The sequence below is a fragment of the Strongylocentrotus purpuratus genome, unplaced genomic scaffold, assembly GCF_000002235.5.
Source record: "Strongylocentrotus purpuratus isolate Spur 01 unplaced genomic scaffold, Spur_5.0 spur5_contig_812, whole genome shotgun sequence".
Classification (NCBI taxonomy): domain Eukaryota; kingdom Metazoa; phylum Echinodermata; class Echinoidea; order Camarodonta; family Strongylocentrotidae; genus Strongylocentrotus; species Strongylocentrotus purpuratus.
In genome coordinates, this window is record NW_022145516.1 from 504,203 (window position 1) to 520,607 (window position 16,405).

The 16,405-nt window shown below is 39.3% G+C and overlaps 1 protein-coding gene across 1 annotated transcript in view; it reads left to right on the top strand.

The window, feature by feature from the left end:
- LOC115921134 overlaps nucleotides 1-16,405 on the top strand; it is an 81,155-nt gene that overhangs the window by 14,433 nt on the left and 50,317 nt on the right. Inside the window, exons 2-4 of the mRNA XM_030978259.1 lie at nucleotides 3,356-3,421; nucleotides 9,400-9,456; nucleotides 10,856-10,912. Of these exons, the coding sequence (XP_030834119.1) occupies nucleotides 3,359-3,421; nucleotides 9,400-9,456; nucleotides 10,856-10,912 (177 nt within the window). The 5' untranslated portion in view covers nucleotides 3,356-3,358. The remainder of the gene's footprint in view (nucleotides 1-3,355; nucleotides 3,422-9,399; nucleotides 9,457-10,855; nucleotides 10,913-16,405) is intronic.

A 16,405-nucleotide genomic window follows, 5' to 3' on the forward strand; every position in this document is an offset into this window, starting at 1 on the left:
ATCATTCTTGTTTTACTTAATAATTGTCCAATACGAAGACATGTTGCTTTTATTGGAAGGCTCTTTATAATTTTCCTTAAAAAACATATGAATAATTTGTACTTTATTGATTAATTTTAAAATTTGAGTTTCTTCTTTTATCATTGTCATATTGATTGTTGCTATACTCTTGTTACTTGTTACAATGTATTTATGTAGTGATCTCCCATGAGTACTGCAAGTCGGAATGGGGGACCTTCACGGTTTCGGTGATTTAGTTTGCCTGCCCCATTCCTGGCAACTTGTAAATGCTCATGGGAATCACAATGATTTTCATCCTTTGTTTTGTATGATTTGTTCTTCTATGTAACCCTCTGTATACACTTTGTTTTGCCGAATAAATAATAATAATAATAATAATATGGACTTATTCAAGTCAGATATTTTGGCATCTTCTCTTACATCCTCACTTTCGCTTCCATCATGTTCCTCTGAAGCAGTTCTACAGTACAATAGTGTGCTCCAGGAACTCTTGGATAAGCACGCGCCAACTCGATCATCTGTCGTTTCCCTAAGGCCACGGGCTCCGTGGTACACCGAATCTATTAGACAGGCTAAGCGAGTTAAACGCCGTGCAGAGCGGACGATGACGAAATCAGGCCTAGAGATTCACAAGCAGATATATCAACAACTCTGCAAGTCATACAATGACAAGCTTGTGGAGTCCAAATCCCAGTTCATGGTGGCGGAGGTTGAAGGGTGTGACACGAAACAACTTTTCAAGTTCGTCCAAAAGTTGTCTTGCCCAGATCTGGTTCCTGTGCTTCCGGATCGAGACTCAGATGAGACCCTGGCAAATGACTTTGGCGAGTTCTTTCAGAAGAAAATTCAACAAAACATGTCAGGGTTCAACTTGTCCTCTCGTCACATAGGGGAAATTCCTTCGTGTGTTAGTGAATTTTCCTCTTTCGAACCAGTGTCTGAAATTCAAGTTAGAAAAGTGATCAATGCCATGGTTTCTAAACATTGCAAGCTGGACCCTCTTCCAACATGGCTGGTCAAGTGTTGTATGGATGAACTGTTGCCAGTTATCACTTCCATCATAAAAGGCTCATTGTCTTCTGGGAGTGTTCCTGACAGCTTCAAGTTAGCCCGTGTTGTGCCCTTGCTGAAGAAGCGTAGTTTGGATCACAATGACCTAAGGAACTATAGACCTGTTTCTAACCTGATGTTCCTTGCGAAAGTTCTTGAAAGAGTTGCTAGCTTCCAGTTGAAAGCATATCTAGAGAAGAATTGCTTGTTTCCCAAGATTCAGTCGGCCTATCGCTCGTCCTACTCAACTGAAACAGCACTGTTGAAAGTGATGAACGATCTGTTACTGGCTGTCGACAGGGGTTATGAAGCAATACTGGTTCTACTGGACTACAGTGCTGCTTTCGATACCATTGACCATGTGAATTTGATTGAAATCCTCGAACGTGACTACGGCATCAAGGATGTAGCTCGACAGTGGCTGGTCTCCTATCTAAAAAATCGGAGACAGAAGATCGTAGTTAACGATGCTGTTTCCAAGTCTTTTCCTCTCTCCCAGGGTATTCCTCAGGGATCGGTCATTGGTCCTTTGGCGTTTGAACTGTACACTGGCCCTCTATCGCAGGTCATCAATGCCCATCAAGGAATCCTACATACCATGTACGCAGATGACACTCGGTTGTATGCCGTCATCAGACCCGAGGAACATGACGTCGGACTTCAAAAGCTACAGCAGTGTATAGCAGATGTTAAGGAATGGTCACTACAGAACAATCTTCAACTCAATGACTCTAAGACTGAGGTCATCCATGTATTCTCCAGGTTCAGAGGTGCTCGGATTCTCCCTGTACTGCAGATTGACGATGGAACGTCTATCGCATGTGTTCAGGCCTCTCGTGATCTCGGTGTTATTCTTGATAAGAATCTCACCATGGCTGACCACATGCGTTCGAAGTCTCGAGCAGCAGCTTTTGGAATCTCCAAGATAGGTAAAATAAGAAAGTACCTGACGGCCAGCGCAACTGAACAATTAGTCCACGCATTCGTGTCATCACACCTTGACTACTGCAACAGTTTATTTTACGGCTTACCAGACTCTCATGTTCTACCTCTTCAACGAATTCAGAATGCTGCAGCTTGTTTAATAACCCGTTCCAGAAAATACGATAACATTACCCCTGTCCTCCGCTCTCTTCACTGGCTTCCCGTCTCTCAATGCATTACCTTAAAAATCCTGATCCTAACTTACAAAGCCCAACATGAACTTGCTCCAATTTACATCACAGATCTAATCTCACCAAAGACCCAGACAACCTCTATAAGACTTCGCTCATCCACCTATGCTCATCTGCAACTGGCCCCAGGTCCAAGAACTCGAACACGATATGGAGACCGTGCCTTCAGCGTAGCTGCTCCGAGGCTCTGGAACAGACTTCCTCTAGAGATTCGGGAAGCTCCTTTGTTAGATTCTTTTAAATCCTCCCTTAAGACATTCCTTTTTAATTCTCCCTGTTAATCCTCCATGTTAGTCTGTAGCTTTAATTTGTTATTCACGGTAGATGTAATGTAATTGCCTTAATTTGAATTTGTAATGTTTCGCCCTAAAATCAATTGTATTCTATTGTATCTATATGTATTGACTAGATGTATCTGTGCTTATGTATGTATTTTGAATTAATTGTAGGTTTATTAGTATATATTAAATATAGTTATTGAATGTATTATTATCTAAGTACAACTTTGTAAAGCGCTTAGAAACATTGTAATAAGCGCTATATAAAATATAATGTATTATTATTATTGGATGAAAGCTCTGTGTCAATGTCGTGTATACTTTATTCAATATGTGTACCAATTTTCATCTTCATATCGGTAACCATAGCTGAGATCTCTGTGTCAATGTCAATGTCCCCCTACTTTGCAGCACTTTCAGATTTCAGTTTTATATTTCCTACTGTTATGTCAGTGTACACTATGTCACTTGATAACACTCAATGCTCTTTAGTATTTTGTAGAGTTTGTTACAATACTCTTATGTGCTTTATTCAATAAATCTTGTATAATGGGTAGATCAGGGCCCGTTTCATGGTGTTTTACAACTTACAACTGTGCAGTAGATATGCCTATGCTCTAGAAAGCGTATTTGCGATGAAGTTGTCCATTCCTTTAATACGAGTCACTCTTAGTCCATAAGGCTGGAGGTACAAGCTCCAAGAAAACAGTCTCTGATTCTTGTTCCCGTATTGAAATGAAAAATAAGGCTACCAAGCTTATAAATTACGTTTTGTGAATGTATAAACTCACATTTTGATATAACAAAGTCTATGCTTTAATATATTTTCAGTCGATGGAGGAAAAGAGAAAAAAGAGGTCTGGTCATACAACTGCAAAACTGGCTGGCCCACCCAAGGTTTGTGTGCTTGAGATTTTCAATTCCATTTCTTACTTTGGGTCCAAGTTTATACCCAACATGACTTTTTACTATGTGAACAGGCAAGGTATTTCATTGCCGTAAATATGTTAAAAGAAATGCCTATCACCTTCAATTAATTATCTTTGATAGTTATACATTAAGAAGGCAACAAGCTCGTGTAATCTGCCTTGTCATAGAAATCAGTCTTCCTTATTGAAAACAATGATCTCTTTTGGTACTTAGATACCAGACGCAATGCTTTGATATATGATTATATTGGAGTTACTCATTTTTCTGAATATTTGTTTTTCTGTTGGTTCATATATTCCAAAATATGAATTTCCCATACCTTTACAAGTACTATGTCCCATTCGCAGGCCAAAAAATGAAAAGGTTAAATTCCAATGGCATTTGAAAGATAATACTAATTTAGAACTCCCCTTAAAAAAGGGGGCTTGAAAATGTCTTTAAGTGGGAAAATAACGACTATTAGTTGCCAATTCGACATGGGAGCTGGAGAGCCAATAAGTAATAGTCTTGATTTTCAGACCATTGTACCGCATGGTCGTACGTTTTATGCTGCGCAAAGATTCAATCAGTTTAATTTTGGCCATTACAAGAAGTAGGTTATTGATGTAGACAAATACTTTAAAGCTCATTTCATGTATGTTATTACCAAAGAAGAAAAAAAGCCAATCACTCACTCAATACTGACAATAGTGTCTGACAGTGTCTAGTAAGTCTAGCAAGTAAACAGGTTTTCTTGCATAATTTGAATATAAGGACACTGCTAACGTTTACATTTCACAGATAGGACATACATGACATATTCATAATTCCTGCAAAGTTCTACAGAATTTGGGGTTGGCCCCAAATGGGACATAGTATCTTTAATATCCAAGGGGGGAAATATTCAAACGACCCTCTTTGGGAGTCATACTATCCTCTTTGGATCACATGCTTATAAATGATCTTGAATTCCTCATCAACTTCAATTCCTGATCAAGCTAGCCTACCGAGAGTTGTCTCTTTACACATCTGCAGAAAACAGGGTTTGTATGCATAATTATAGCCATAAAATAATAAATAAGAAAGTCATTTTTCATATAGCGCATAATAATAAATTCTCTATACGCTTTACAGCAATCAATTATATAATGAATTACATGATTAATCGTAAGATTTAATTATGCATGAATTAACAGAAATACATATCGTATACAATGATGAAAAAATCAGATATAATATACATGTACAGTATATGATAAAAGGGTGGGTAGCGTCGCATCACGGCACGTTGACTTGAACGCGACCATTCGTCCGAAGCCCCCCCCCCCCCCGGTTTCGCCGAAAGGGTGCGTTGACTAGTCTTCCACATCAGTCGTTTATAATATAATTTACGGAATAGTAATTTAGGTCGTTTCAATTCAAATAATCAAGATAGAAACAGATTAAAAATTAAATCAAACTAGTTTATACGTAGTCTTGACGATCAGGCGTTTATAAGATTTGCATCAATTAATGAATTCAATAAATATTTTTAAAAGGCCAAATAAAATAATATCCATTTCTTTCTATGTAAAGAATTCTTTTTTGATGTAAACTAGTCATGCTTAACAGTCTTTACAAATGAAATAACGAATAAATAAATAAATAACGGAGTAGGCCTACCACCTTAAAGGTGATTTCCATTCATATTGAATTAGGTATCATTAGAAAGGTTATTTTCAGTTCTTCATTTTTGTTTTTAGGTTCATTGTCAATAAACATAAGGGGAAGGAGATATAATGGAATGAAGTTAAGAGAATCAAGTTTTTCTGAGAGAATTTCGTCTACGATACCATTAGGAGGTTTGGGCGTGTGACGTCATTCCGTGGACTATTCACAACACGGTCACCGCGCGCATTCTATTCGCAATCAGATAGCACTGCAGGGTACATAATCAGAGTGAAAGTATAGATGTTATATTGGGATGATAATCATCAGTAAAAATGACAGAAGACAGCTCAGATGAACTAGAAACGAATAGAGTATGATGAAGAAGAAGTTAGTAGCAGTGATGATGGTAAAGAAAGTGAAGATGATGGTGAATTGGGCGAATGTAAAGACGACAAGAATGTACGTAAACGCTGATCGAATCGTGATGCGGGAGTTGCAGCTGCAGCTACCCTAGGAAGCTCCGAGACAACGCCTACGCCAAAGGCGTCGGAGCTTCAGCGGGTGCATAGGGAAACATTCAAACAGCGGGTTGGGCGACATTATCTCAAAATATGCAAAGGGAGTATGTACAATTTTGGCTTTAATACTAGGTTGCTCAACTTCTCTGAGCATCTGGATGGCCACTTGAAATTATAATTTGAAGAAGTCTTTGATGGGGAAAATGGGGTGATTCTTCGTCCTACCCCAACAATTCTTCCCTGTTGTATCGTCGATTCGTACATGCATGGCGAAGAGAAAGTACCGCACTATCGCGCCGTCTCTTTGCTGAGTTTTTTTCTCGATCAGCAGACATTTCAACTAGACACGAAGTAATTACAAGCCGAGGAATACAACTGTTTTAGCTCACCTGCATTCTGATCGCGGTCTCCTTGCTTAATTTGTTTAATTGACAGACGTTTCAGCTAATTATAACCCGAGAAAAACAACTATTATCTCCCAAAAATGTCACGCTGCAATACACCGAAACACAGTGAACACTGCACTACGAATGGCTGAGCTGAGCTATCGCGAGTTTTCCCCGTGCCACGAGATTCAAGTTACGCTAATTATCAAAACAAAACATAGGCGAAGCCGGTGTGTCAGGATCTGCAACTAGAGACAATCAATTTTACGGTACCAAACGTCAATATTTCAAGGAAACCAAACATCGGGAAGTAACCAATGCTTATATAATTGAAAGAATGTTTATTACTTTATTGTATATTCGATAAAAGACTTCATTAAATATCACAAAAATTGCAAAATGTACTAAACAAATGACCCATGTTTGTGTACGTATTTACATTGAAATAATACGTTGTACTTCCGGGTTTAGGAACAGTCCACGGAGATACGAGAATATCACCGCTTCCGGGTTCCTCTGCTTACACTATTGATCTTTCTAAGTCTAATAATAATTTAACAACACATGCAAATTTCTGTCAATCAATATATTGTATTCCTTATGTCATCAGCATTCCAACAATAGCAATCATGCATATTTTCATCACTTTCTTCCCAATTCACCTTTAATGCACCCTTTCGGGATAAGCGAGCAGGGGGGGGGGGGGGGGGGCTTTCTGAATAACATACATAGAAAGAAATGAATATTATTTTTTTTGTTATTTTAATAAATAAACGACTGATATGCAAGACTAGGTAAACACCTTTATTAGACATTTTAGATATCATAGTTATTTGATTGTGTTTCTTGTTATTTATTGATTTAATTCTTATAAACGCCTGATCTGCAAGACTACGTAAAAACTAGTTTGATTTACTATTTAATCTGTTTATATTTTGATTATTTGAATTTAAACAATTTAAATTACTATTCCTTAAATTCTATTATAAACGACTGATGTGGAAGACTAGTCAACGCACCCTTTCGGGAAAACCGGGGGGGGGGCTTTGGACGGATGGTCGCGTTCAAGTTAACGCGACGCGACGCTACCCTACCCACCCTTTCGGTATAAGCCTAAAATTATGAACACAATTCTAATAGTTAAATAATTTGATCTTTTATTGTAGTAAGGAAATAACATTATTTGACATAAACTACCATATAATTACAGACTATTGAATGAACATAAATGTCTTCAGAAATGATTTTAATGAATCGGCTGTCGTGGCGTTACTAATATTGAGGAGGAGGTTGTTCCATAGGGTGGGTCCATAGTAGCTGAGGGATCTTTCGCCGTAGAATTGAGTATGGGTTCGTGCGTAGAACTTGTAGTGCACTTTGTTGCTAAGATCGGAGAGTGCGGCAACCAGTGACAGGCAACCAGTGGAGACGAAGGAGGATGGGTGATATGTGCTCTGACCGTCGGGATTGCTCAATCATTCTGGCTACGGTATTCTAAATGCGTTGTAGTTTGTTCACTTCTGTGTCTGGGAGGCAACTGAGTAGAGAGTTCCATGAGTCCAGTCGTGAAATGACGAATGCATGGACGAGTTTCTTTGTTGTTTTAGTGTCAAGGTACATCCGGATCTGTCCGATTTTGCGGATGGCAGCCATGGAAGATCTGCAGATGTTCTTAACTTGGGTTTTCATCATAAGTTGGTGGTCAATGCTAGCTCCCAAGTTTCTTGCCTTTGCTGATGCCGCTATGTTGGTGTCACCTACCATCAGGGTAACACTGGGCCGATTAAGGAATCTTGATGGAAATGTAACAGTAACCTCTGTTTTCTTATCGTTTATGGCAAGTTGATTTCGAACAGCCCAACTTCAAATGTCCTTAATGCACGCGTTCAGTTTGTAAGTGAATACATAACGTTCTGAAGGATGAAATATGGCATAAATCTGGGTGTCGTCTGCGTAGATCATGATATTGAGCTTGTGAGCTGAAATGATGTCGTTGATCGGTGCGGTGTATAGGATGAACGTAAGTGGCCCCATGACAGAACCCTGAGCAACCTCGATAGTATCCTCGACAGTTTGTGAGGTACTGGTCCCAACTTTGACGGCTTGACTCCGTTGTGGGAAGTACGATCTCAACCAGCTGAGGACAGTACTTGCGAGTCCTTAACGACGGAACAATCGATCTAGGATGAGAAGGTGATCGATCGTGTCAAAAGCAGCTGTGAAGTCTAATTGGACTATTGGAGTATGGCTTCCAAGCGCTTGTCCATCTCAAGATGTCGTTGTTGATGCGCAGTAAGGCCGTTTCTACACTGTGGTGAGATGTATATGCCGATTGTGTCTGAGGAAGCAGGTCATGTGATGTCAGGTATTCCTGTATCTGGGCAATTGCAACCTTTTCGATGACCTTGCTAATGTGGCTGATGTTAGAAATAGGCAAATAGTATGCAAGTACTTCAGGTGTGAGGCCAGGCTTCTTCAGCTTAGGAATCATGACAGCTTGCTTCAGTGATACAGGAACAACCCCAGATTGTAGACTTTCGTTGACAATCTTAGTCATCACAGGTAGAAGTTCAGATAAGCACTTCTTCAGAAGTGGTATAGGCATAGGGTTGAGGTCACAGGAAGTTGTCGATGTGGACTTAAGAATATTGAGAATCTCATCCTCCGTGGTGATATCGAATTCTAGCATTGATGATAGATATGTCTCTAAGATATCGACGGATAGGTCATTATGAATCACAAGATTCAGGTCATCTCAGAGATGTTTGATTTTCTCTTGGAAGTAATCAACGAACCGATTCGCAAGCTGAGCAGAACATTTGTGTTGAGGAAGGATGTGAGCATGTACTGGTGAGGTTAATTGACGTACAACGTGGAACAGGTCTTTCTGATCGAAATCTGAGATCTTTGCCTGTATGTACTGATTCTTGGCCTGGTTGTTCTGTTCGTTGTAGACCTTGCATTTTGTCTGGTATATATCTTTGTCTATTAGGAGGGAAGACCTTTACGTTCACATCGTCGTCTCTCCTGTTTCATCTTCTGCAGGGCTTCTTAATACCATGGGGCGTGAGGTCGGAGTATAACCTTCTTCTATTTTTCAGGAGCATGGTCGTCCATCGATCATTGCTGCCAAGCTGCCCTCAATATTTTGTTCTGTCCTCCCACAATTTTAAGCCATTAAATCATGTCACTGGGTAATTAGTTAGGTACACATGCACTTGGCTCCAAGAGGGAAAGTGTTACCTTTTCTAAAACGTGAATTGAAACTTAAAACAATGACGCCGACTGATTTTTTTTAATGAAATGTATTTATAAAATGTCTATATAAAATATAAAACTTGGGGTCACAGTGTCCTGTTTGGATCACATGCTTTATAAATGATCTTTATCCTTTAATACTCAACTCTTTCAGATGAGCGAGCTATGCGACCAAGAGTTGGATTTACAAAGACAAAGGATCTTAATAGAGGTTCGTATGCATAAACTGTAGCCATTAAACACTGTTGTCAAGTCCATGTATTATGTTATGCTTAAGAAGATTTAATTCTTTGTAACTTACCATGTCCTAACTAAGGCATATTAAAGTTTAAAACACGTCCAAAGAAGACCAAATTTGATTTGAATTTATATTCAATGCTTAGTACTCTCTTTCCACATTGTTTAGTCCTCACGTAACAGTGTAATAGGGTATTGCCAACATTGGATAAAAGCTCTGTGTCAATGTTGTGTATACTTTATTCAATATGTGTACCAATTTTCATCTTCAAATCGCTAACCATAGCGAGATCTCTGTGTCAATGTCAATGCCCCCCCCCCTCCTCTACCTTGCAGCACTTTCAGATTTCAGTTTTATATTGCCTACTGTTAATATGTCAGTGTACACTATATCACTTGATAACACTCAAAGCTCTTTAGTTTCTTTAGGCTATTCAATAAATATTGTATAATGGGTAGATCAGGGCCTGTTTCATGGTGTTTTACAACTTACAACTGTTCAGTAGATATGCCTATGCTCTAGAAAGTGATCGGCAATGATATTGTCCATTCCTTTAATATGAGTCACTTTTAGTCCATAAGGCTGGAGGAACAAGCTCCAACAAAACATGATTATATTGGAGTTACTCATTTTTCTGAATATTTATTTTTCAGTTGGTTCATATATTCCAAAATACAAATTTCCCATACCTTTAATATAAAAAGGGGGGGGGGGGATAATTTCAACTAGGCGTTGTGGCTTGCGCCTGTAATCCAGCTAAAAAGTGGAAGTTACAAACTGATTCAGCCGAGGATGCAGGTTCGAAACTGAGTCACGTCTTTCGGATGGTGACGTTTAAAGGTCGGTCCCCAGACATAAATTATCATATCTGATTAATACACGTCTGTAAAAACCCAAAACACATACATACACATGAATAATTCAAAGGACCCTCTTTGGGGGTCCTACTATCCTCTTTGGATCACATGCTTTATAAATGATCTTGAATCCCTCCTCAACTCTTTTTCAAATGATCAAGCCAGCCTACCCAGAGTTGTCTTTTTACACATCTGCAGAAAACAGGGTTTGTTTGCATAATTGTAGCCATCGATCATTGCTGCCAAGCTGCCCTCAATATTTTGTTCTGTCCTCCCACCATTTTTAGCCGTTTAATCATGTCACTGGGTAATTAGTGAGGTACACACTTGGCTCCAACAGGGAAAGTGTTGCCTTTTATAAAACATGGATTGAAACTTAAAAGAATGATGCCGACCAATTTTTTAATGACGTGTATTTATAAAAATGTCTATATAGATATAAAATTTGGGGTCACAGTGTCCTGTTTGGATCACATGCTTTATAAATGCTCTTTATCCTAACTCAACTCTTTCAGATCAGCAAGCTACTCGACCAAGAGTTGGATTTACAAAGACATAGGAGCTTGTTGGAGGTTTGTATGCATAACCTATAGTCATTGAACTCTGTTGCCAAGTCCATGTATTCTGTTATGCTAAAGAAGATTTAATATTTTGTAACTTCCCATGTCCGAACTAAGGCATATTAACGTTTAAAACACGTCCAAAGAAGACTAATATTTGATTTGAATTTATATTCAATGCTTTGTACTATCTTTCAACATTGTTTAGTCCTCCTGTAACAGTATAGGGTATTGCCAAAATTGGATGGAAGCATGTTGTGTATACTTTATTCAATATGTGTACCAATTTTCATTTTCATATTGCTTACCATAACCGAGATCTCTGTGTCAATCAGCATGTTTCCATTAGTTATACTGAATTTATCTGGTTGAAGAAAATAGTCTACAATTGGCAGGGAAGGGCAGTTTCTATCTACGCGCATTATCCTGAAAAATACACTGCTCCGATTACACGGCCGTGAATAAAAGTTCATCAAACTTTGGCTAAGGTCACTGCAAAGTATTGAGGGACTGCTAGGTCAACCTGGGATTGTAGTGTTGCATGCATCGATGTAAAATATTCCGATCACGTGATCACTCTGATTTCTGGTTTCTCTCTGCTATGTGCACTCAACCGGAATGAGGTGAGTTTCTACTTACGTTATCCGGTTAGCTTCCCCTGCAATATCCTTCTTGCCCGGAACGCGACACAGATCTCACGGCGGAGCAAGTCAGTTTCTATAAGGCAAAATTCATCCCTTATCGGCCATTAACCCTATTTAGCCCGGGGGGGGGCTTTAGAAGCCCCCCCCCCTCGACATTTTTCGCGATAATTTTTTAACGCAAAAAAATCTTGCACTGAAATTTTGTGACTATTTTTTTTCGAGTCTTGCGCATCTTTTGAAAGAAATTTTTCGAAAATCGGACCTACCGTTAAAAAGTCACGTGTCGTTTTGTCTTTGCATGTCAGCCCGAAAATCGCTCATTTTTGTGATTTGTGTCCAAAACATATGGAAATCTCATTTTTCAAATAATGAGATAAAACATTGGTTATTTGGTCTTGTTTATAGTTAAGGTGTTTATTTTGGGGTCATAGGTTGAATTATAGTTGGAAATGAAATAAAACAACAAAAACAATAAGATACATAAGTTAAAAAAACAAAGAAATACATAAGAAATTATCAAAACAATAGATAACATAAGGAATAACCCTGTTTGTTCAATTTTTTGTGTTGTATTATTATTCCAAATGGTCTAACAAATATATGTAGTGAGAAAGAATGCTTAAATATGAATAATGTCTGATTTATGGGCAAAAATGTGAATTTTATGACCTTATTTGCATAAATTACCATAAATTTGCAAATGAGTGAATTTTTCAAGAAATTGAAATTACCATAGTATTCTATACACTTCACTTGACATGTATGCAAATTTTCAAGTTTCACGGCCGAGATCATAGGGGGGGGGGGCCTTAGAAGCCCCCCCCCCCCCCCCCCCCCCCCCCCCCGGGCTATGCAGTTTCAAAATAGCCCGGGCTAAATAGGGTTAACCGGATAATGGCTTTTAATAGAAACGCGCTGAATGTCAATGCCCCCCCCCCCCTCTACCTTGCAGCACTTTCAGATTTCAGTTTTATATTTCCTACTGTTATGTCAGTGTACACTATGTCACTTGATAACACTCAAAGCTCTTTAGTATTTTGTAGAGTTTGTTACAATACTCTCATTTGCTTTATTCAATAAATCTTGTATAATGGGTAGATCAGGGCCCGTTTCATGGTGTTTTACAACTTGCAACTGTTCAGTAGATATGCCTATGCTCTACAAAGCGTATCGGCGATGATGTTGTCCATTTCTTTAATATGAGTCACTCTTAGTCCATAAGGCTGGAGGAACAAGCTCCAACAAAACAGTCTCTGATTCTTGTTCCTGTATCGAAATGAAAAATAAGGCTACCAAGCTTATGAATTACATTTTGTGAATGTATAACTCACATTTTAATATAACTAAGTCTATGCTTTAATATATTTTCCGTCGATGGAGGAAAAGGGAGGAAAGAGGTCTGATGATACAACTGCAAAACGGGTTTGTGTGCTTGAGATTTTCAATTCCATTTTTTACTTTGGGTCCAAGTTTATACCCAACATGACGATTTACTATGTGAACAGGCAAGGTATTTCATTGCTGTAAGTATGTTAAAAGAAATGCCTATTACCTTCAATTAATTAGCTTTTAAAGTTACACAATAAAAAGGCAACAAGCTTGTGTAATCTGCCTTGTCATAGAAAACAGTCTTCCTTATTGAAAGCAATGATCTCTTTTGGTACTCAGATACCAGACGCAATGCTTTGATATATGATTATATTGGAGTTACTCATTTTTCTAAATATTTGTTCTTCTGCTGGTTTATATATTCCAAAATACAAATTTTCCATACCTTTAAAGATACTATGTCCCTTTTGCAACCATGCAACCTCAAAATCTGTAGAACTTTGCAGGAATTATGAATATGTCATGTATGTCCTCTCTGTGAACTTTAAAATTTAGCAGTGTCCTAATATTCAAATTATGCAAGGAAACCTGTTTACTTGCTAGACTTCACTGTCAGACACTATTGAGTGACTGACTAGCTTTTTTTCTTCTTTGGTAAAAAACATACATATAATGAGCTATAAAGGGTACATGAGCATTTGTCTACATCAATAACCCACTTCTAGGAAGAAGACAACTTTAGACTGATTTGCAGTTTGCTCGACATTTATTCCGCTCCGAAACTAGGAGTCCTTTTCCTCAAAACATGTAAAGTAGGAAAGTCAAAGTAAAACAAGTAACATGCATAAAAGCAATAACAAAATCTTATAACCACAATAAAGAGGGTCCACCATAAACAATTCGACAATAATGTATAAACGTGATATGATTCAACAATCTTAAGGGTACATGTACCATGAGTGAAACTCAAAATTGTAGGGATCTCCGGTCACGTGATCAGCGGAGGGATAGTAACTCCTTCCGATCACCCCAGGTCCCTGGGGTTTACGTGACCTGCCGGTAGGATAGTATCTCCTACGGATGATCCCCACAACTTTTCAATACTCACAAAATCATCAATGCATAAATAACATAGTTATGGAAACACTATATTTGTGGGATCTCGAGTCACGCGATCAGCGGAAGGATAGTAATTCCCTCCGATCACCCCAGGTCCCTGGGGTTTACGTGACCTGCCGGTAGGATAGTATCTCCTACGGATGATCCCCACAACTTTTCAATACTCACAAAATCATCAATGCATAAATAACATAGTTATGGAAACACTATATTTGTGGGGTCTCGAGTCACGCGATCAGCGGAAGGGTAGTAACTCCCTCCGATCACCCCAGATACCTGGGGTTTACGTGACCCACCGACAGGATAGTATCTCCTGCAGTATCCCCAATGTTATCCCGGTGCTACTATACCAGCGCATATATAAGAAGTGGTGATAATCGGAACCAACCATGGAATAATCACGAGTAAAAGAAATCCTCCACCCACATTTTTTTTTTTTTTTTTTTTTTTTTTTTTTTTTGTGTGGAGGGGGGGGGGGGGGGGGTTGGGCGTGGTTTGCCATGGTTGCTTCCTTACCATCTATGGACCCATGCTGTTTAACTAACTATTATCATGTATTTATCATGGATTCAATCCGTAACATATTGTAATCTTATGTTATTATTCTTGCTGCTAGCCAGACAGTGATAGAGGCGAAAACCCGACAATATTGCCATTGTGGCTTAGTTTAACGAGCAAAATAATTATATTTCCTTTGTCGGGGAAAATTCCCCTATGGCCCACTTTGTAGTTCTGAGGCTACTGTGCGACCGAGTGGCTCTGACTCCACCCTCTGCTAGCTTAACAATTATGTACGACGTATACCAGTACATCAAAATCAATCATTAATTTAAATATGGTTCTAGTTTGTCAGCAATTAAATAAGTTTCAAGTTTAATGTGAATCCCAAAATGAAGGCGTATATATCTGAATATGTAACTCACGTTACAACACGCTGTTCCTCAACTTTTTGTGTTATAATAATTCCATTGTCACATCGAACCCAGTCTGTCCGAGATTCCACAAGGCTCATTAATAGCCGAATTAGTGTTATTGTCCCGTTTCCGTGGATGTAAATGTTCTATTCATGTGTACCCAAGCCCGAGTCTATTCCTTCTTGGAAGTTATCGATGAGAGCGTCGGATCCTCTGTCGGACAGGTGTACCCCATCTCTTAAAAATAAACTGTGATTGGATGGATCCAACTGATGAGCAATAACTGACGCATTCGGCAGCCGGGCTATTAATCTCCTCGCGTACTTGTTGAGCGATTTCCTGACCCCATCCATGGCGTCTTGTGATGTTCGATGACCACGACTGCTATGATAGAATAGGCGTGGGATGATGGTCGACCAGGCGATGTGCGTACGAGGCATGGCTGTCCGAAGGGTTTGAAGAGCCATATCGATCGCGATTCTGCATTGGCAGGCATCATTCAGGCCCAAGTTATTTGTTCCCAGATGCACGATTACTAGCGCAGGTGCTCGTTGGTTGTATCTCAACCTGTTCTCCACCAGGCGCGGAAGGTCTTGTAACGTCGCTCCTCCCTGACCGTGCCATTGGACCGTCCCTCTTGCTCTTCCCAGATCTTGGCGGTTGAGCATGCTCGCCCTCTGCTTGGCACGTCTGACCAAGCTGTAACTCCCTCCGATCACCCCAGATACCTGGGGTTTACGTGACCCACCGACAGGATAGTATCTCCTGCAGTATCCCCAATGTTATCCCGGTGCTACTATACCAGCGCATATATAAGAAGTGGTGATAATCGGAACCAACCATGGAATAATCACGAGTAAAAGAAATCCTCCCCCAGTCAACCCCCGTGTTACCATGATATTAAATACATACAATTCGTTATATCACTCAAAACAACATTGTACTTCCAATTTGTCAATCCTCAATCAACTTTAAGTAGTTTACTTCTTCAACTCTACTTAAACTAAAGAGGGGTGGGTGGGCCGGGGAAAAAGGACTTCTCCGAGCGGAGATAAAGTCGAAAGTGAGAAAATCTTGCACACGGCGTTCCCACGCTTACTGCGCGCATAACTCCACCGTTGTAGATTCACTGGCTGTGCGCATTTTCGGTTTCTTTACAGAGGTAAATTTCACATGTCGCTGTCTCACAAAGGCACCGCTTAAACAGCTGTAAAAGGCGCGCGTTATTTCTGGCCTATGCCAGCAATTGTTTTGTCTATCCTTGACTCTCCCAGAATGACTCTTATCATTTATTATGAGTCTATATATGGTTGTGCGCGCCTTGTGGCTGCCCGCCTACAGAGCTCTTGATTTTCAGTATATTTTTGCTATTTCTGATATTTCTTTGATTGTGAATTGTATTCTATCTATGAATGTCTGTCTTCAAGCACCTGTGGTAAAGTTTTTGAGATTGTTTTACACTGTATTTCTAGCGTATTTAGATTAAGATTTATTCTCAG